This window comes from Aptenodytes patagonicus, chromosome 4, assembly GCF_965638725.1.
Source record: "Aptenodytes patagonicus chromosome 4, bAptPat1.pri.cur, whole genome shotgun sequence".
NCBI lineage: Eukaryota > Metazoa > Chordata > Aves > Sphenisciformes > Spheniscidae > Aptenodytes > Aptenodytes patagonicus.
The window spans coordinates 50,605,108-50,627,261 of record NC_134952.1 but is presented as its reverse complement, the minus strand read 5'-3'; the positions used below and the strand labels follow the sequence as shown (position 1 = coordinate 50,627,261).

The window sequence follows — 22,154 nt, the reverse complement described above, 5'->3', positions numbered from 1 at the left end:
CATGAGGGAGTAATACAGCACTCAGTAATTTACTTCCTTTGCCATCAACTAACGATGTTATTTCCTATCTCCTGATTTTCTAAGCCTCATCTTGCAAAGACTACACTTCTTGTAGATCGAACCCATTAACCAAGATCTGCTGCTTACTTAGGCAAGTCTTTCTCGCTCAGATCCAACACTCGGAATTCTCTGAACAGAGAGTCTCCTTACCGGATCCTGGGCCGATGAGGTCCACGTGGAGTTGAATTTTAAAGAATATACAAATTTACTATATGGATAATAGAAACTTTTTCCTAAACTTGCCTTCAGCAGGAGCTGTTGCAAAGAAAACCATGGATTTTAAATCAAAGGATTACTATAGGAAAATTATCCATACGGCTCTGTGGGATTTATACGAACTTCCAATAAGCTTAGCCAAAATAAAAAGTACTTTTCATAAGCTTGTTCTGAAGTATTTAAGCAAGCAAAATGTGTTGATTTATTTGACGCAGCTTCCGAATTTAAAAGACTTTGCATCTGTATTTTAACAAAATAAATAGTTAACAGAGATAATACGGAGGGGTACCTCTTTCACGGAATCTATAAATCTCTGTGTGGGACTTCATTTATTGAAATTTCAACAGAAATTTCTTGTTTCATCAGAATATCCTTTGGATGGAGTTCACATCAGATATTGCGTAAGAAGAAACCAGAAGTCTGTGGGGGTTTTTTGTAGGGGTTCTAGTAAAACATTCGTACAGTTTAGCCACAGGCATTTTCTCACCCCCCAACCCCATATTTTCACTGCCTTCCAACAGTTCGATACATTTTCTGAAATGCTTTTACAAATGGATAAACTGTCCTCCACCAGAAAGAACAGTAAACAAAGCTGTAGCCAAACTATTTATTGAAAACTGAAGATTCAAGTAAGCAAGAGATTGTTTCTCATGGTTTAATTATAGGCACCATAGTAGATTCTTTATTACACAGGTTTCCTAAAGGGCTTCCATAAAATATTTTATTCTCCCTCTAAAATAGAAGAATTATTATCTCTAACTTTTGAAAAAATTAAAATTGGTAGATATGGAAAATATTTAAAACAGGTTTTGAAAACAGCCACAAACAGTATGTCTCAAACAAATCGAGATTTTTGGCTCTGGTATGACGACATTGCTTGAACCCCATACTTGAAGATGTGTAAATGTACTGTGATATACTCAACTTCACTGCATTCATGCGAACAGCACCCCTGCTAACGGCACCTATAACAGTGAACGGCATTGGTGCATCGACTCCTACAGCGAAGCCTTCAAGTATGGCAAATAAAACAAGTTCAGTAAGGTTTTGAGTGCAGATACTGCTTAAGCTGATTTTTTTCTGTATTTACTGTAGAAATACATGGAGTTGCACAGAAGGACCTACATCAAATCCAAATACCAAAAAGGCTGAAAGGGAGAGAATGGCCTTCCTTTTTGACCTCTTCAAAGACCAAGTAAAGGTTTCTTTGTCTTTTGACTCTCCGATAAATGATTATGCCATTCGTGTGTATCCACACATGAGCAGCTTTAAGAAAACAAAACACATCCAAAGCTGCTAACTTTCTGCTGTTCATCATCTGCTGCAAGAATAAACTATGGCCAGAATTCTTGAACAAGGCCCCCAAAAAATTATTTAAAAAACTCCTTAGTTCTCAAAACTTAAGCATGTATTTTCTGTGCTATTCAATTTTTTGTTTAAGTACCAAAAGCACCAAGCTGATAAATATTTACTGTTCCACTGTCAACAATACCAAAGACACTGGTGAAATTATTGATGTGAAGAAGTACTAATCTCTTCCTGAAGAAAGAATTCCAAGCGGGCACCAGTTTATCCTAAGTAAGTGCACCGAACTGCTCAAAGAATTGCTTTTGCCTCCACTGTACTTACGACAGTTATCATTTTAAAGGTTCAACTTATTTCCTCTCTTCACTCCAAATTTTGTGTTCTTTCCTCCTGATTTTGTGGAAAACTTCAGTTCACAGCCCTTTTTCATAATTTCAAATTTCTTTTATTATGTACATCTAGGCACTTGAGCAAGACACACTAACATTGCAGCAACACTTATTAAACTGCCTATTTTTGTTTACTTATCTAGTTCCTTTTTTTCAATTACATGCTTTCACACTTTGCTAAAATATTTATTTACATGCTACATGTTGAATAAAATTCTCCAGGTCAGCGAGGGAACCGTGAAGAGAATCGTTTGTGTCTTGACTTCTCAGAAACTTTCGAAGGGTATCTAAAGCACTCAAAGCCTCATTTTTTGATGGTAAAGGCTGTTCAGCTCCCTGAAGTCGATCACCTTCCTCCTCATCTTCATCACCAACAAACGTCCCAGCTTTATCTGATGTGCTTTCTTTGGCATTATTTGTGGGCATTTCGCAAGCTACCAAGCCATCGTCTAAAGCCGCGTATTCCTCCAAAGATAAACCTTCTGGAAACTCCACTCCAGCTGCCTGTGCATGTGCAATCAAATCAAAATCACTTTCAGCCTCTGTGTCATTACCATTTGACTTGGTTTCTAATTTGAATCCTGTTTCATTATAACTTTTCACAATAGTCTCTGGTGTTACTTTCCTCCAGCACAGGTGCAACATCTCAATTGCATCAAGAAGAGTCAGCATAAACTCTTTATTTCCTTCTATGCAGTCAACAAATCTCTTGATAAGACAGCGCCTGTATTTAACCTTCAGAATTCTGATAGCCTCTTGTGTGGTAGCTATACATGAAGAAGAGTCTGGAGGAGAGAACGCTAATTTGACAGACTTCAGGTTCTTTACTTGTGTGTGAGCTGGGAGAGAATCAACAAGAATAACTACTCGTCGCTGTTGTGCTTGAAATCTGTCATCGAGTTTATGCATCCACTGTTCAAACACTTCTGAAGTCATCCAGGCCATATCATTTGCTTCATAATCCACAGGTAGCAACTTCACATCTTTGAAAGAGCATGGACTTTTGTTTTTTCCGATAACAAGCAAAGGAAGTTTCTCGGAGCCATCCATATTTGTACCCACCACTACGGTTATTCTCTCTTTGCTTAGGTTACCTACAGAACAAGTTTCCCCTTTAAATTCAAATGTGTTATGCGGTAACATCTGATACAACAATCCAGTCTCCTCTATATAAAACACATTTTTTGGCTGATAATCATTTAAATAATAAGGAAGAACATTTTGGTACCAAAGAGTTGGAGCATCCACTGTAGTAGTAGCAGCTGCTTCTACAGGCTGAGCTCTGAAAACTAAACCATACCTTGACTTGAAACGATCGAGCCAGCCATTACTGCATTTAAAATCGCTATGTCCAAGCTTCTGAGCAAAATCATTAGCCTTGAGGCGCAACATAGGACCGTTTACCGGCACATTCAAGCACTGAGCAATTCTGTACCACTTTATCAATGCCTCCTCCAGGTCGGTATAAAAAGCAGTCCTTAGTCTTTTTCTTTTAGGGTCAAATCGTAAAGATTCAAAGGCTTCCAAAACTTTTTCTTTATTCTTCATAATTGAAGACAAGGAGTTCTTCTTTATGCCGTACTTGGCTGCGATGTCTGCCTTTTTCTTGCCACTCTCCACAGCACTTATAATGTCAATTTTTTCCTCGATAGATATGCTTTTTTTCCTCCTCACCATGGGTTCGGGCAGAGGACTTCCCGCAGCCTCTGCCATGGCACCGAGCGCTGTCTTGCAGGCGTGCGCATCCACACGCAAACAGGCACACTCCCGCTCTGCCGCTCTGGGCTGCGGGCGCCTTCGATGAGGCCGGCTTCCAAGACCGCACTCTGATCTCACGGGCATGGCACTTGGCAGAGGCTGGCGCAGCCTCCCGATTACAGCTGGCACGCACACGCCATCGCCGCAAAGCTTAATTCTGCAAACGCCTTGGCTGGAGAGCAGGCTCCACAGGCTAGGACCGCTGCCAGCACTGAGCAGCAGGCCCAGAAGCACACCTCAGGCCTGAGGAGGAGAGGGCCTGCCCCCACGCACGCCGAGGGCTGGACACGGCTGCCACCGCCCCAGTGACCAGTGTATCCACCCCCCCACACCGTGGCCTCCCCTCAGAGGAGCCGCCACCTGCCCCCGCGCCGCCAGCGGAGGGGGGTGAATCATAGAATCATTAAGGTTGGAAAAGACCTCTAAGATCATCGAGTCCAACCGTCGACCCAACACCACCATGCCCACTAAACCATGTCCCTAAGCGCCTCATCTACACGTCTTTTAAATACCTCCAGGGATGGTGACTCAACCACTTCCCTGGGCAGCCTGTTCCAATGTTTCACCACTCTTTCAGTCAAGAAATTTTTCCTCACGTCCAATCTAAACCTCCCCTGGCGCAACTGGAGGCCATTTCCTCTCGTCCTATCGCTAGTTACTTGGGAGAAGCCCCTCGCCGCCGCCTTCCCGCCTCAGGGCACCCCCTCGGCCCCCCAGAGCCGCGCCGCCCTTCCGGAGGCCTCCGCCGGGCGGTAGTAAAATGCAAGCGCCGGCAGGCGAGGAGGAGCGGGCAGGGCGGAGCGGGCAGGGCGGAGCGGGCAGAGCGGGCAGGGCGAGGAGCGGCGGCCCCGGCTCTGGTTGCTATGGCTACGGCTCGGCCGGGCAGCGACCATAGACACGCGCGCCGCAGCCTAGAGAGGCCGCAACCCGCCGCGCCTCCCCGGCGTGGCCGCCGTCAGCCGCCTTTCCGGCCAAGCGCTTCCGGCTCCTGCTGGTACCGGAGAAGGAAGAAAATAAAGCTGGAGAGGGGGCACTGGCGCTGCCCCGCCCGGCTTCCTCCTTCCCCCCCCGTCCCGTCCTCCCTCCCCCTTCAACACGACGCCGCCGGGGCGGCAGCAGCGCCGCGGCAGGTGAGGGACGGGCCGGGGCGGGCCGTTGGGCCCTGGGTTCGGGTCGGGCCCGGCCCGGTGCAGCCCGGCGCAGCCCGGCGCAGCCCGGCGCGGGGGTCGCTGCAGCGGGGCGGGGAGGGTCTCCCCTCCCTTCCCCTCCCCTTCCCTCTCCTTCCCTCCTACGTGTCGCCCCGCCGGAGCGGCCTCCGCTTCCCCGGCCTCCCCGGCAGCCCGTGGGTGCGGGCAGCGGGCGGCTGGGTTTGTCGGCGGTGTGAGGGGAGCCCGCAGACCCCTAAGCGGGGCCCACCCGGGGGCTGCCCCTGCCCGCCAGCGCCCGCTTCGTCCTGCCCGCCGCCCCAGGTGCCGGCAGCTGGGCGGGCGCCCTTGCCGTGGGGGTCGGGAGTGCGGTGCTGGTTGGGGTCTGCCAATCTCCTTGCCTGTTTGCGGGGTTCACAGCGGGGTCCCCGCTCCTGGGGGTGGTGGGCACCCGGAGAGGGCGGGCAGAGCCCGAGCTTGGTAGAAGGTGGGTTTCACGAGAGAGAAAGGCAACCGGATTGTTGGTGGAGGAAGAAAACTCTAGATGCTGCATAAATTTCATGCCCCTGGGACTTATTCCACTCCCTGACAATTACTGCTTTAAGTGTTCCAATTTGTCTTTTGCAGCTGGCTTACTATTCTTAAAACATGGAAACACTGTGGTGGTGTGTTACAAGCAGGTGTTACATCTGCTGTTGGTTACAAACTATAAGCAATTCTTCTGGTGTTGCTTATAGGACATCTCTGATCTATCATTTTTAACTAAAACCCCCTCATAGTCTTTTATCTTGCATCCCCTGAACGGGATGTAGTTTCAGTGTCTAACGTGTGCTTTTTATGCTTAGTGGAACTGGTAACAAGGAGTTAGCACTTGCAGTCAGTGGCTTTCTTATCTAAGTGTTGATTCTCCAGAAAAGATAACAGAATAGTTCTTTTGGAGGGCTGGAGAAGGATGTCATTTGATCAGTGCAACCCCAAAACTAAACGGCTGTCTGAATCATATATATGTTTATGTATATATGTATGTGCACACACAGTTAAAATGTAAGGAATAAGTAATACAGAAGAACATTAGATTGGAAAAATTGGAAGCTGAGGCAATATCTTGATCAGCTGCTTTTTTCTGTTTTGGTAGAAGTTGAAACCGTAATGGGAGCCCATGCCTTAGCTAATCTGGAGATGAGCAGAGCATTAAAGCGTTTAGGGGCAGGTTGACCTAGAGTAGGGAGTGTGAAAGTTTGCGGCAGCCCTGTTCTCCAGTTGTTATCTCCATCACGTCTTGTAACTTTCAAGCATAATTAGATCTTGCAAGTGGAGCAGCCAGGGAATTCAAGAGCATAAAGAGGAAACTATGGTATGATTGCAGCAGAAAGTATTTAATACGGTTCTTTAAATTCTTTTTAAAAAGCAATTGATCTTGATCTTGACAAGAATTAGTGATAGTGTTCTGAATTAGAAATTGAAATTAAGAAAATGTGTTAAATCATCATTTTCCACCAGCACTTGCATCTTCTGCAGTCTTACAAAAACTTTTATTACTTATCTATGCAGTGAAGTAATAAGACAACAATAAAAGTGTGTAATAAGCTTTATTTGGACAGAAGATATCTTGCTTTTACCTCGTTGGCAATTAGTTTAAGAGAAAAACTGAAGTGAAGGAGCAGTGCATCCTGCTTAGAAAAGCAGATGTAATTGTTGAGAATCCCATGGTTTTCGTTTCTGACACCGTAAGTCATTTACTTAAGCAATGTAACTATGTTAAGAATAAACCCCTTATTAAAAACGAATTTATTGTTGATGATGTTTAATTCATATTTGCATGAATAAGCAAATATGAATTTGCCTCTTTTATGAAAAGTCCGTAAGCGCGCTCTTACAACCACTAATTATAATTGGTTAAATGTCTCTGAAGTCTTCTTTCTAGAGGAAGCTTAGTATGTTGTTTATAAGTTTTTGCTTTGGTTTGCTTTTTACTTTGCCAGTTGAAGAAATGATATATAAATCCCCAGGACTTAAAAACTGTGTGGTTTTATTTATGGTGAGCAGAACGTAAAATGACTGAGTTTGTAATCTGATATACATTTAAGGTGACTTTGCCATGGGGGGAAGATTCTCAGTCTATTCTGCCTCCTCTGTTCTACTCTGGTACAGTATTTGTGTGGATTTGCAGAATTGGTCTAGTGGGGGGAAAAAAGTGAAAATCCAGAGGGGCAGGAGTGATGAGGTCATGGTTTCGGGCTTAAATTCATGTCAGAATATGGATCAGGCATGTTTTTTCCAAGAAGAACATCTCTGAGTTGTAATTGCAGCTGATGGCAATGAATGTCCTGGTACACTGAACAGCACCTACCATTTTCTAAATTCGTGGCTGCTTTAGTGAAAAAATGATTAATAATGCAGAATTCCTACCGTACTGAAGATTAGCAAGCTGTTATAAAGAACGGCCCTTTCTCTGACAAGTGCAAGAGAAAATCAGGAACTACTGAGATACAAAAGTCTATATGCATTTCTGTAATGGAACCTTAAATATAAGTAATATATGTATGTAGATGCCATGTTTGCCACAATTTCACATGAACGTCTTAACTTCTGAATCTTCATAAACATGTAGGAATTTTTTGTCCTTACATCCAGCATTTGATGTTTACATCCCCCTTTTTTTTTTGCTATAGAAGCAATCATCAGGGAATTCTGTAGTTAAATTAGAATGTACAGTTAAACTTTTTACAAAAGCCGCCTTTAATCTACAGTTTTCCCCTTCTCGTGTTTTAAAGTTGGTCAGTGTGATCCTGCAGAGCTGTGTTGAAAAGTGTTGATACTGCTTGCAGGAAAAGAATACTATACAAAAAATTGGGGAGGGGGAAGGTTGTAACACAAATGGTGAATTAATTTAGATTTTAAAAGATGATTTGTCCTTACGCAGTGTCTTCTACATGGGTGTTTGAGATGGTTCATGCCTCTACATTAGGTTAAGAGTTCTTAAGGCTATTAAGAAAAAATTTTTGCTGCTTATAGCATTTAATAGTTTTAAACAGCGTTACCATGGTATATAAGTTTGTATGTGAGGTACAAACATAACTCCAGGATCACTAATGTGGTAAAACTGAGGTACAGATTGTCTTAACCAAGACTGCACTACAAGATGAATTTAGCTTCTTGTTTAACCAGCGGAGCAAAGAAATTGCACTTACTCTTCTAGTCCATAATGGAAATTTGTTGCCTACTCAGAAAGAAGCTGTTAAGCATGGAGTTTGTTTTCAACCACAAGCAGAGTTTGGACAGGACTGTGGGAAAGCAGCACCTCTGCTGTACAGTCTTTCATATTCAAAAGAATTATAGAAAATTAAGAAAGATATATAAAGAAGTTATACTTAATTACTTTGAAAGGAATTTTGTATTGGTCGGAGAAAAATCCAGCCTCATCCAGTGATAGCCCTGAATGAATTGTTTTTCTGGAGAAAATCTCTTATTTTACGTGTTTGGTTTTTCAAAGTAGTAGGTTATCCAGTGTAATATGATCTAGATGGTTCAGTTTCTCAGCCTTTGTGTCCTTATTTCCCTTGTCATGCGAGCTGCTTTATCTTATTAACTATTTGCTTTAATTAAAATGTTTTATAGCTTGGGAAATTGAAATACAACATAAATATAAATAGCGTTCTCTTTATAATTTTTCTTAATCTGGTATGTGGCTGAACTTGTTTAAAATGGTGCAAGACTTCATGAACCGAAGTCATGTGTGATTATACTCAATGCTGACAGACTTTGTTTAATTTTTAATGATTGGTTGTCTCTGCCTCTCAAACAGCTGAGTGAATTGCAACGTCACCTGTAGTTACCAGCTATTTGAAATCAAATTTAGATACTTTTCTTATTTAAGCTATATTAGGCATGTAACTTATCTTCCATGATCACTCTAGTCACAGAGTTGATTTCTTGTGTGTGTGCTCAGTGTTATTGACTTTCTTTGCCTCTGTGGGTGAGATTTTTCTGAGAATAAAATGAAAGGGATTCTGTTTCTAGTTAGGCATAACAGACTGAACAGCTTACTAGGTTCCCAGTGGCTTAGCATCAAAATAAACTTGCAACATTTGCATAAATCTCATGTCTTAACAAAATTGTGATCTTTGCAATAGTAGGATACAGTCAGTGTATTGTTGCAGGTGACAGTAAATATCAGCCGAAGAACCTTGTTTGATTGCCTGGGTTTTATGTTGCAAGCTTAGCCATCTGTGCGGGGAAGGTTGCTTTGGCAATGGGAGCTTATGCTGGACTATATTCCTAGTCTTGGTTAGATTTTGGAAAGTTAAAGACCTGGTCATGATCAAAAGAGGGAGGTTTCTCTTTGCTTTAGCAGAACTTTTAAAAGAAGTATTTTCTGAAAGCCTACTTCGGTTTCTGTAAGGTGCAACACCCAGCTCCTTTCACATCAATTAATGCATGCCAAACCTATTTTATTTTCAGGTATGTCAGAACACAGCAATGAATCCACAACACTTGATGAATCTCACCCAGCTGCAGAAGAAGTCCAGTCTGACTCTGAGGTGATTGGGTGATAGTTATATTAGTGTAAAATCAACCAATCCCAGCAATGGTTTCAGACTGCCAAAAATTCTGATATACATAGCACAGTGAAGTTGGTGTGGGGATATGATCTCATGCACATTATCTTGAATGGGTGGGTTTGGTTTTGAGACACTATTAAGAACAATCCAATTAATTTATAACAAAGGATTACTTCAATCAGCAGTCTTTTGCTGTGCTGTGATATTTGTTTTGTAAGCTGAATAATTTAGGCGGGGTAGAGTCTGAAAAGTGTAGGTGCTGCAGGAAGAAAGGGTTGGTACTTAAAAGGCAGCAGTCTTTGTGTAACCTCACTATTACAAGGCATTCTATCTGCTGCTGGAGTGGTGAATCTTTTTTCTTGGGAACAGATACAGCTTGTACCTTCATTGTGGAGAAGTCTGTGACTTTTTAAAATAATGAACAAATTCCTAAGGTTCTCAGTAATACTTAGCCAGTCAGATGTGTTTGGAAGGCTGTTTCAGAAAAGTAAAGAGTAAACGTTTCCCTGGCTGCTCTAGAGTGAGAATGAAAAAAGATGATGCTGACTTTATTACTATTAGAGTTTCAGTACCAGTGAATTGTTTTTAAACTTTTTATGAAAACATAATAGTGATTCCATAGGTATTTAGTATAGCTCCAAATCTGATATTTGCAAACAGATGTGCTAAGAAGAAAGTTACTAAAGGATTAATATATTTTTCTGAATAAAATATCCAGCTCAAACTTCATGATTTTCCATAGTGCTTATTTCATTCATGCCTAATACATAATGCAAATTTAGGAACTTCTTTATATTTACTTTAGACTCTTCCTGAATAAGAAATTTTCTTTTGGGGATGCAGTTTCTTTATAATACTTAGTTTAAATCAGCTGTGAGCTGCACTTGCCAAAGGCATACTTCATTCAGCAATCATACTCACTGTTTTAACAGAAATACTGTTGTGATTTGGTGGTTCAGTTTTCTCTCAGATCAGTAAGCTTACCGAGATTGTGTGAGGTTGCAGGAACATGCATCCCGAGGTAAAGAGAAATGGCCACTGGTTTTGGCAGTAGTCTACAGTTAAAGTATTTTGAGATACTGCACTGCTGAAGTAAGCTGGTGCTGTGGCTGAGAGCAGTCCTTCATTCTTAATACTGTTTTATTGCGTTATTACCCCCTCTATTTTGTAGGTACAAGTGTTGGAGCTGTGTGATGAACTGTTTTGGAGAACGGATTTGAGTGGAAAAATTACCCATCCCCTTTCTGGGCATAGGTCACCTTCTTTTAAGCTGCGGTGTTTCCGCAATCTTGTTTGCTGTACAAATACATTGTTCTGGCCCAGGGAAGAGGAGGGGGAATGGGGGAAGCTGGTGGGGGGGAAGAGTTAGGGGTAAAGAGGGGGGGGGGGGGAAGGGCAAGGACTTGTTATTTTTGGCAGCAGTGCTAGCTTAGTGTTTGCTAAAATTTAGGTGGTGATTTCTTGTTGTGGCTGAGCCAAATTAGCAGTTTATCCCACTTCCCTTTTTCAGCTGCTCACTTCATGTCTTTGGTGCTTATCTGACCTCATTGCAAACTGATTCAACTTACTGAAACTACGGAATATTAACCCGGTGAAAAGGTCTATTGTCAGGCTAGGGAGTTGAGTCTGTTTACTGTGCAGTCAGGTGAGTGGCAGGCATGTGTAGTGATTGGGAGATGGGACACTGTGGCTCATAGTAGGGACTGGAAAGGGGGAGTAGTGAAACATCCTCCTTTCAGCAATGGAAGGTGGTTTAGTTCAGACATAACATGAAACTGAAGTTAGCAAGCAATTTTTTGCTTTCTCTGAAGTTGATATGTAGGTTTGCCTCAAGTAGAAACACCTAAAAAAAAACCTGTGAATTGCTTCTAGGCCTTTTTAGATTTCATAAGTTGTCCAGAGAAGCTGATGATTTTTTGTTTTCTAATGTATGTATGTATTAGAGACATGTATGCATATGCGTGAGCATGTATATCTCTGAATAAATGCATAAACATCTATCAATGTACAATATTAGCAAAATGATTTGAGATTCTTGATGAAAAGCACCCATGCCAAGTATTTGTTTTGCCTTTAATTAAATGTGGAGATGCAATTTTGTTTGTGATCCCTGCCAAACAAAGTGTATCTCCTGACGGTACAGGACTTCCCCTTGACACTGTTTTCTGACAATTTGCAGAAAGAAGAACAAAAATAGCTATGTTAGCCTATGCTAATGTTTCAGTATTGTGCAGGTAGCTGTGACAGCCCAAGCATTTTGAAAAACCCTCACTTTACTGTGTCAAGTAGAAGTATAGTTCCTAGCAGTCTTGGAGTTTAAGCAGATGTGAGATTTAGAACCAGCTTAAGAAGCTTGAGCTGTTGGACAGATTTCCTAAATTAAAATCTAATATGGCAGGTAACTAGAACTTTTGATCTAATAGTGCTATATAGCAACTCCCTGTGAGGAGCAGGGAGTTGGACTCGATGATCCTTATGGGTCCGTTCCAACTCACGATATTCTGTATTCTATGAAATGAAACAAATTACTGTTTTAAAAGTACTCATAAAATAAATGTAGACCTTTTGGTGTGCTTCAATATTTTCATTTACTTAAAGGCTCTGAGTTTTGAGTTTGTTCTGTTGTATGAAGAATGACCAAAAAAACAGCTCTTCTGTGTTCTAGTTGTGGGTGAAGACTGGACTATATGGAGAATTTGGTATGCTAGGCCAATGTGAATATATGGCATGCGAGCTGTTCCTTCCCAGTGCTGAAAGAAGGCACTTCCTGGATCCTAAATGAGAGGGACTGATGGGGTAAGTTAGTGTGTTATAAAGTCACTTTTTCTTGAATTTGTAGCACACTGACTTTTTCTTAAATGATTTGAAATCTGTTCTTTGTGTATTTAGAATTTTTTCAAAAGCTGTGCCTAAATGTTTAGCTTCTCATTTTAGGGCAGTGTTTCATAAAGCACTATTTTTGAAAGAGTAGCTTTCAATTCGGTTTTGTTAAGTTAGTTGTAGAGAAAGTCTTGATCCTCAAAAAGGGAAAATGTTTCACCTCAGATGGTATTTTATGGGTGTGCATCCACGATTGTAGTTCATATATATGTTTCTTAGAGTGGCTTGTCCTTGGCCTTTTTCTTTTGCTTCTCTGTATAGGTAAAAGGCAGCATTTACTCAAAATTCGATAGACTTCAGTCTCCTTGCTCTTTTTTTGGTGATGGTGGTGTTTTATGCTGCTAATTGAAGAAGCTTATTACACTTTCAGAAATGTAAATCAGATTTTGTAGATACCGAATAAAGTTTGAGCAGTGAGTTCTGCTTCAAAAGACCAACAGAGATGAAGTCTCAGTAATTTACAGTCTTTGGAAGAAGTTATGGTAACATAGCTTTGAAAGCGATCTGGAGTTAGAGGAGCGTGTTTATTGGAGCCCACAGACTAGTTAGAAAAAAAGCTTGGGAGGCCTCAAAGCTTACTAGGGAAATCAAGCTTACTAATGTAAATGAAGTGGTGATAGGTGAAAATGGGGGAAATAGTAGCAATGGGGTATGACAGAAGATGTTGCCAATTAAGAATGATGCAGGTGATCCCAAGTAAGTACCAGTAAAACCTTTGTGTTACATGGATATCCTGTAAAAGCTTCACATGTGGTTGGAGAAGCTGGTGGTACTTCAGCCTGATCTCAGACCGGGCCTCTTCCTGACCCTTTGACTGAAAAGAGCTGGTTCAGTTTGATGATTTAGGAGCTTTAAGGGAAGAAAGCACCTATTCTCAAGTACATGTTGATGGTGTACCGTGTCTTGCCAGTCTTGCAGAGGTGCATGGGCTGGTTTGAAGACTTCAGACAACTTTTATGTAAGTAATTGAACAAACACTGCTTCGGTTGTGTGTTGATTTTTCTACTGTTTACACTTCAGTTGGCTAATGAAGCTGTCTAGTAGAGTTAGGGGTAGCTTTTGAGAAGGCCGAAATTTTCAGTTTCTCTCAGTTTTTTGGAGAGTGTTAGGGTGCCATTCCTTCTTCAGGTGCTTGTAAACGGTGTGCACTTCTTCTGGGAATGTCTCTTCTAGGTTATATCTTAGGTCATTCTTGAAAGCAGTGGTTTCACAGCTGCTGCTACTGTTCATAATGCAGCTGCATTTTGAAATTAACTTCGATTCTTGAATTGCATTGGTGCTTTTAAGTTCTTGTTTCTGCATTTCACTTTAGGCTTACTGCTGTTGACTGAATGAGACTTGCATACCAAGTTAGTCAGAATGTAGCACTATATTATGATAAAATAAGAAACAAGCTAAACTTTTAAAGTTTGGAATAATTTCTTTTTGTAACACATGATTAAACTCATTGCACTTCTCTAATATTTCTTGCTTATCATTAGCTAGTACAACTTTTTTTTAGCCAAGCTCACCATTTTTATAGTTTGAGATACATGAGCTACTCTAATGGTCAAGTGTGCATAGAAAATATTTGCCTGGCCCCACATGTCTCACTTGTCTGACACCCTCCCACCCCCCATGTCAATGGGTTAAATTTTAGTGTTTCTTTTCTCTTAAATCTTGAAGCTTTAAATTACTTCTGTCTGAGCTGTGCTAGCATATTAATGTGATTTGGGTATGTGATTAAATGAATGTATACAGACCTAGTATATCAGAATATTATCAATAGGAGTTTGAAATAAGGTCAACTGTTATGAAACCTATACATCAAATATTTTCATATAGATCACTCATTGGAAATTTAAGACAAATGCTAACCTGTTTCTTCTTATACTATAGGAAGGTGCAATGGCTCAAGAGTCTCCCAAAAATTCAGCGGCAGAAATTCCTGTGACTAGCAATGGACAGCTGGAAGATTCTCATGAGCACAGCTTTAACAGGGTAAGAATTTTCTTTGCTGTCTAACAAGGTACCGTCATCAGAAATGCTAAAGTTACAATGCAATGCATAGCAGACTTCACTTGACAGTTTTCTAGAGCTTTAATGGAAAAACTCCTTTGAAGCTCATAAATTATTGTTAAAGTTGACATAATGTGATTGCATGTTACAATAACCTTTTTTGTATAAAAAGCATGCTAGTAGTGGCAAATATTTCTGAACATGAAATAGTGTAACGAATTGGGTGCTCTGTAATGCACAATCAAGTGTATATGCTTCTACATTCTTGTCTCTGATCGTTGAGGATACTGATTTTTAATCGGACAATTTTATTCATAAAACAGGACAACAAGAATTTTTAAAATATGAGACTTAACATGTCCTGTGAATTCAGGCTACCAAATCCTAAATTTTTTATCAAGAAGTATCAACTTGTTCAAGGCAAGCTACTTCTAAGGGTTATTAAGTTCAGAGGCAACATGCCTAAAAGTAAAGATAGTCACGTTCTGATTTGAAGCTGTAAACAGGAGAGAAGTAACTTTTCTTGTGTTTAAACTGAAAAATTACTACTGTATTGCTGTATGCTATATAGATGAGGTGTTTCAGAATCCATCTTATTTGTTGTATGTTGAAAAAAGTTATACTTCCATAATCATCTGTATGCAATTTTGAGTTCTTTCCCTTCACCTTGGTATATTTTACTGTCAGTTCATCTTGTGTTTGGCTGTCCAGCAGAGGGTGCTATGGTATAGTTTATGGAATTTGGGGTTGGTTTTCTTTACATTTATTTTTATTTTGCTTTTCAGTTGGAAATATGAAGACTAGTTAGTTATCCACGTTTTTTTGATATCTGAGACAGATTTTAAGGAAATCTCTAAGCTTTAACAGTCTCATACTGACTTGCAGCACAGGATTATTTCTAAAAGAAATACTGAGCAGAACTTCAACATTTTATTCTGTCCTACTAAAATGCTGATTAGAGGGGGGAACCTTCATAAGTTTAAAAACAAATTACATATACATCCTGAATATTGGTTAAATAAGCATCTGCCTAATTTTGTCTTCTGGTTTTAGCTTTAATGGAAAAACTCCTTCAAAGCTGATAAATCATTGTTAAAGTTGACTAAAAAAACCGAAGCAGATACTGCACTTTGCAATAACTTTTTTGTAAGAGAGATATATTAGTAGTGGCAATTTTTTTTCTGAATGTTAAATAGTGTAAAGTATTGGGTGCTCTGTAATGCACAATCAAGTGTATACATTTCTAATTATTGACTTTAAGCCTTGAGGATACTGATTTTTAATCCAGCGATTTTATTCATAAAACAGGAAAACAAGCATTTAAATATATATATTCAAAGTATAGTTTTAAACATATATTTATTATATTATTGTTACAAATGAAAATGTTATTTAAATATGTAAAAATATGTATTTAAAAATATTAAAAAATATAATACATCCTGAAACAACATCCGAGACCATTTGACTGATTGCAGCGTAGCTGTGTAGTGAGCATGGCTGTGAAAAAAGTGTAAAACTTCGTGAGCTGGAAATGCATCCATATTAGACCTCTTATTAAAAAATACGGCACTTATTAGTGGGCATTTTTTCTACTTCTGCTGAATGGGCCATGATTTTTTTTTTATGAATAGCACTGCAATGAGGGAAGGCTTATGTTTCTTAAGATTCGTTGTTCAACTAAGATCTACCAGTAACATAATATAAAAATTAGGACAATGTTTAATGAAATAAAGCTAAAACTAAATTTTGAAGAAGCTGTACCTATGTTTAGGGGTGGCAACAAAAATACACCTTGAAGTGGTAATGAATTTGGGTTCACCTGGAAGTAGAGAAACAGATTTACTATTTTTAAGCCTGATGACCTTGATGCTGCTGTGACTTGACTGCTAAGTTATCTTTTCCTGATGTAATAATTGCATCTTCAGTGTAGTGCATCCAATACTTACTTATTAGTTCCAGTAAATGGAACTTGCACTCTTGTTGACTGGGTCAGAGCCCTTGTTCAGTCAAAATATAATCACCATTTTCTATGGAAAGTTGAAATGTTAAGGTAGTTTTTGTCTATGGCCACATATAAAAGTTGAAGCAGGTTTTTGCTGGTATGCTAATTATTTTGCTGGCTTGGAGTTAACTATATTTTGAAACTTCCATTTCCACAAAAATGGGTCAAATATTTGATCGAGTTGCAGAAAATATATACTATGCAAGCATAGTTGCATTTGCTGCTGTAATTATTTTCACAATGCTTATTCTGAGATCAATGAAGATGAAGTGCACTTCAAATATTTTTTGAACTGTCTTGTACAAGTTAACACCTGCATGTGTGACCTAAACTCAGAATATGTGATAATCAGGGCTTCTTATAAACAAAACAGAAAACAAACTTCTTGGAATTAACATCTAGGTCTGTTTACTAATCTTAGTCTCAAATTCTAATATTTAGCTTCTATCCATCTTGCTTTGTGTTTGTTATTTCTAATGCTTAATGCTATGCTTTCTCTTTTTTTCCTTGCCAGGTAATTTTTTGTTTTAACCTAAAGCAATATGCATTGCACCACAAAATTTCTGTGCCAAGTTTTCAGGGGTCTTTTTTTCCTATTGACTTATGGAAATGACAAGCCGGGTACTGATTTTTAGGTGGTCACCTAAGAAAGGGGCAAGAAACCATTACCACTTTAAGTTGTACTGTTAACCACAGTGCTCGGTAAGAGTATGTGACCATGTATGTGTAGAGTTTAGAGCACTCAAACTCCAGTATACTGATTTCAATTACACCTTCTTGGGAAGCTGGGGAACAAGATTATTTTAGTTTCTTGTTTTCTTATCGTTATGATCAAGGAGCCATTCATCTAGATATTGTACAATTCAGATGTAAACAATAAAACATCATTTATCCTGTAATTCTTATTTGGTCTTCTACAGCTATTTTGCGACAAATGCTTGAGCAGCTTTGATTATATGTTTTTGATAGACTGAGTAAAAAGGTAGTTGTACAACCTTTTCTTCAGGGTTCTTTAATTACGAAATTAAACTTTCCTCTAGACTCGCATTCTATTTAGCACTTCCATCAGATCTCATCCATAAGCTGCTCAGGCATGAAAATGCACATTTATTTTCCACCAAATGCAGTATTTGTATGAACTCAAGCATGAGAAATATTTCGTTTTGCAAGGCAATGCAGTGCAAATGTATTTACCTGGAAATGGCAAGTAGGGTTGCTCCTTCTTTGAAGAAAAATGCCATTAGTTGTGCAGAACATCAGACAGCATAGATTGCCATAATGTCATTTCAGAAGGAAGCATATTAATTCCAGTCTTGTGGGAATGTGATATAGCACTACTCGATGCATTTCTTGGTTCCTTATGTTTAAGAAAAAGAATCAAAAGCATATTTATAAGGTAACTTAAATAAGTGTTTGCCTAACTGTAGAGTCTCATTCAGAAATAGGCTGCTACATTCTAATTCTGTCTTGTTTGTAATAGTAAGAGATGCCTGTGGAATTCTGACAAGTTTTGTCCTGCCCGTATGATGGATGGAAACTTCTTTAACTAAAAAAGCCTGTAACTTCAGTTGTCATTGGATGAAATATCTAATGTTCTTTCATTATGAAAAAGCTTGACCCAGTGCGTTTCAGCTCTCCAAGCTCTGTTGGAACTCACTTAAGCTTTAAAAACCTGGTGTATAGAACCGTTTGCCAATGTTTGGATGTTTGTTACTCTGTCTTAATCACAGAGGATTTCAGCATTTCCTAATCAAACATGTTTTTCTTGCTACTTTGTACAAGAAAACTCAACAAAAAAAAGGTTTTGCTGGTTTATATTCTTCACTGGTTTATTTCCCTTATCCCTGACTTCTAGAACATAGTTATCCTCCCATGCTATTATAATTATGTGATTTGAATAGTGGTGTTCTAACGTCACTGAGGGGATTGGGAGCTGAGGACTGTGGGAAGGAGTGAGGAAGTGTATTATTCCTAATTCAGTAACAAGCCATACAGTATGAAAGCTGCATAGGAATAAATTAAATTAATCGAAAAAATGTTTGGTCTGCCTGTAAAGGTGTTGAGGCAGCTGTAAGCGATTTGTTATGTTTAAACTATTGTACAAAATCTATACGAAGTTCTTATCAGTCTGAGTCTCTGAAATTGTTGTTCCAATTGTTTCCTTTCATTTTCAGTATAGACTCTCTTCTGCTGGCTCTGTTTGTACTCTTATGGGGACAAAACCATTATTAAACATATATATAATACCAGTAATAAACTTTAGGCCGCAAAAGATAAATTAACTGTGTTGTGAGTCTTCAATTTATCTTACTAGAATTACGAAATAAGCTCTTGGATCTGATGGATCTGAGCGCATGTGTTCAGTATCTTGTTCTGTAATTTTATTGCCAGACTGCACAAATAGATAAGGTCAATTCTTTCTTGTCTTGTGCCTTCTGGAAAAAAATGCCAGCCTTGTCACTGACATTCTACCTAAAACATCTGAGCTCTCTTAGGTTTTGCTGTGTTGACTGGCATAGTTAGGTTTTACTTTGGGCAATTATATTTTAATTAATGTAGACTGATTTTAAAATGTATTTCTGTGTGTCAGTTCTAGAAAACTGTTTTTAGGAGAGAAACAAAAAAGACCAGTCTTTCTTTTTGTTGCTAAGTGGTCTGCTTCATACAATCTTAAAAACCAAAAATATGAATGTTAATCATGAGAGTAGAAGGGAAACTAATTTAAAACTGGATTGTAATACAACATTAGGTAAGTCAAAAGGGATGTAGTAGAAGAAAGGGTCTTCTGAGTGAAGAGCAATGTATTGGAGAATAGAAGAAATGTGTCAGTCCATGTTGTTTGCCACTTCAGCATAGATTAAAGCCTTCAGCTCTCCTCCCATTTATTTTTATGCTTGAATTTATATTCATGTGAGGATCTAGTGGCTTAATTAATGGAAAATAGGAATTGAGTGATATAATAGGGCAAAGAGAAGAAAATGCTGAATATGTACAAGGAGCTCCACTTGTACATGAATTAGGGTAAGAAGTTAAAGTTCAGAGCCAGTTATCTTACTGGATAGATGTTATGTCTATCTAATAACAGTTTGTTTCATGGGACTTGTAATCTTTAAAAAAAAAAAGCATACTAAATGGCTGAGAATAGGATAGGTAATCCAGCCTTTTGTCGTCTTGGGAATCTTCTGAGTTGCAGGGTTTTTATGCCTCTAGCTCTGGGTCTCAGTGAAGTTACAGTATTAAAATACTTCTGCTAGATGATAATTGCATAAACATGCAATGGTTTTCAGCCTCATACAATTGAAAATTATGAATGAAGCATCTTTTTTTTTTGTGATGGTGATCCCTTAACAGATTTGTGGTTTTGAAATGTATCAACAAATTTTGATGGACTCTGAAGACTTGATTTCCCTTTTACGAAGAAGGGGGGAAATCACTTACGAGTTTGAAAGCAGATCTGATCATCAAAATCTTCCTCTAAGCTAGAAGAGCTATATGTAGTCAAAATATAATCACCTTATTGTAGTAGAGGAATCTGTCCTCACTTTCAGTGTTGTAACAGCAAACCTACCTTTGGTGGGAATGAAAAAGAAAGCTATTTACATTGCCTTGTTACCACTCTAAAGTCTTAAGTACTGTCATACCTTCTCTTAAATGTGAAGTTTTGTGCATGTCTTTTCTTACTCTAAGGCTGTTTCTAAATTATCCTTCTTTGTAAATTATTGAAGGGATAAATTGCTTTGTCAGAATGGTTACAGATTTTCAGGTAGCTTTTTTGTTTATCTACACTTGTGGAAAAAGAAAGCAAGCACAATCAGTTGCAAGAATGACGTTAAAAATTGAAGTTTACATGCAGAAGCATGTCTCCACCCAACAGTAACTTGCACGTTTATAAACAACAAAAAGGTAGTGTATTGACGATCACTGACCTTTTGATGACAATTCTGGTCTTGTATAAATCAACAAATGCTAAATCTTTCTTTTAAATTCATATGCAAGGATAGCTTTCTTCAGCAGGATATATTTCAACTGGTTAATATAGGTGTTTAAAAACAGGTTTGAATGCAGTTCTTTACACTGAACTTTGCCTTTTTGCCAGTGAAAAAACTGTAGATCTCTTCAAACAAATATGTGTTTGTGTATATATACACAATTGTAGATCTTAATAATTTTCATGATCCAAATATCAGGTTTTCATTCAAGAGAAGGATGTGTTGTAATATTCTGATTTATGTAACTCTGTAGTTTTTTCAGCCTATGTTTAGCTTAGAATTAAGTTGAATGTATGGTAGTACAATTGCTTAAGTTTATATCTGAACTTTTGTCTTTACAAAGCAGATGTTCTGCATTTTAACCTTAAATACAGATGATTGCTTAGATTCCTATTGCAAACATGCTTAAGCAGGTTAGCTGTCTACGTTTCTTTGGCTACAGATTTAGATATTTCTGAAAACTATACAACGTGCCAAGGTGCCTTCAGGAAAAAAAATTGATGCCATGTCCTTTTTGTTAAATCAGTGCATCTTCTCCTCTGCAATCTGGTTATCCTTTTTCAAGTCTCTCTGCTTTTTCAGCTCCTAGTGACTTGCTACATTTTGAGTTAAATGGACTCTGTCTATTAGCTAAACTAAGTTGAAGCAAAGGCTTTCCTGCATACCACCAACTGCGAGTACTTAAATGGAAGCACCAGTGTTAAGTCAGTTGTGAAGACTGAAAACAGTATGTATCCAATGTTGTGATATGCTTAATTCGTGAGATAAGGTTCTGCATGTGACTACTATTTGTTGTTCATGCTGTTTATTTTTCCCTTTTTTTTTGGTATAATGCTTCAGTTACACAAATATAGCATAATCTATTATTAAATATCCAGTTCATGTGAGTGAAAGTATGGCTATAGGAATTGGTTACTCTGATTGCAATAACATCCTGGGTTTTCGATGTCAACAAGATTTCTATTCTGCTGGAATTCATATGTTTGTAGCTCTTCCTTTTTTCGTCCTCCCGGGAGTTTGTCTTAAACTAAAGACAACTAACTAAATATGTGGGGGTGTGATCCAAAGCAACTTCTTGACAGTCTGAGCCTCTAGGCAGTATTATTCTTATGCACTAGCTTGCTTCTGGTTTGTGGATCGAGCGACTACAGTAATATGTCAAACATGGATTGGATTTTAAAGGTTGTATTTTCTTTGTAATTAGAAACATTGCATGTATAATAAATAGTTACTGCACATGTCCAGGCACTGACATCTTAAAGCTACGTATAGTTTTTTCTCTCCAAATTTCACTATTGCTCCTCTATACGTTTTCATCTTCTTTGCCTCTATATGGAAGCAGAGGGGATGCAAAAGAGTACCTGACTCCAGAAACTGCCAGTTTTCCAATTTCTTGATGCTTAATTTTTTAAAGTGTATTTTACGTTTTTGCTTTCACTTCCAGAGTAGCTTTTCACTCACTTTTTACTTTTATGAATTAGTGGTTTTAAATTGCTTTGAATACCTGAACTTTTTTTAAGGCACTAAGTATATTCCATAACACCAGAGGCTTAAACTTCAGCCAGGTGGCTGGAAATATAGTCCAGGAAACCTTTGGGAGCTATTTGTAGAGGTGGGTGAGAGAGCAAAAATGGGCAGTAGGATGGTATGTGAATTATGGTGTATGAATTCCTAGTTCAGTAATAGGCCTGCATTGGGTTTCTGTGAAGACTTCAGTTGCCTGAAAGTTGGTTGTGGTAGTTAATCTAGCTCTCAGAAGTTAAACAGGATGATCTCAGGCAATTTTAAAGCAATGAGTTTCAAAAGCAAACAGAAGTAAATGGCAGCTTTGTGCTGAGTGCTTGTGA

General features: G+C 38.9%; 2 protein-coding genes across 9 annotated transcripts in view; one reads left to right on the top strand and one right to left on the bottom strand.

Moving 5' to 3' along the window:
- Positions 1 to 1,977: 1,977 nt before the first annotated feature.
- On the bottom strand, positions 1,978 to 3,686 carry TIGD4 (tigger transposable element derived 4). Its single transcript, XM_076337628.1, has one exon. It carries the CDS (start codon positions 3,681 to 3,683, stop codon positions 2,157 to 2,159), a length of 1,527 nt encoding a protein of 508 aa, XP_076193743.1. The 5' UTR covers positions 3,684 to 3,686; the 3' UTR covers positions 1,978 to 2,156.
- Positions 3,687 to 4,701: 1,015 nt separating this feature from the next.
- The window catches only part of ARFIP1 (ARF interacting protein 1), a 44,493-nt gene continuing 27,040 nt past the window's right edge, over positions 4,702 to 22,154 (top strand). For 3 of the 8 annotated variants that reach the window (XM_076336689.1, XM_076336685.1, XM_076336690.1), the window contains exons 1-3: positions 4,703 to 4,858; positions 9,335 to 9,414; positions 14,194 to 14,295. In XM_076336689.1, coding sequence (XP_076192804.1) covers positions 9,337 to 9,414; positions 14,194 to 14,295 — 180 coding nt within the window. In that variant the 5' untranslated portion in view covers positions 4,703 to 4,858; positions 9,335 to 9,336. Of the gene's footprint in view, positions 4,859 to 9,306; positions 9,415 to 12,174; positions 12,232 to 14,193; positions 14,296 to 22,154 lie in introns of those variants that run through there. The other 5 variants (XM_076336686.1, XM_076336684.1, XM_076336688.1 and 2 more) reach the window with 4 other exon arrangements.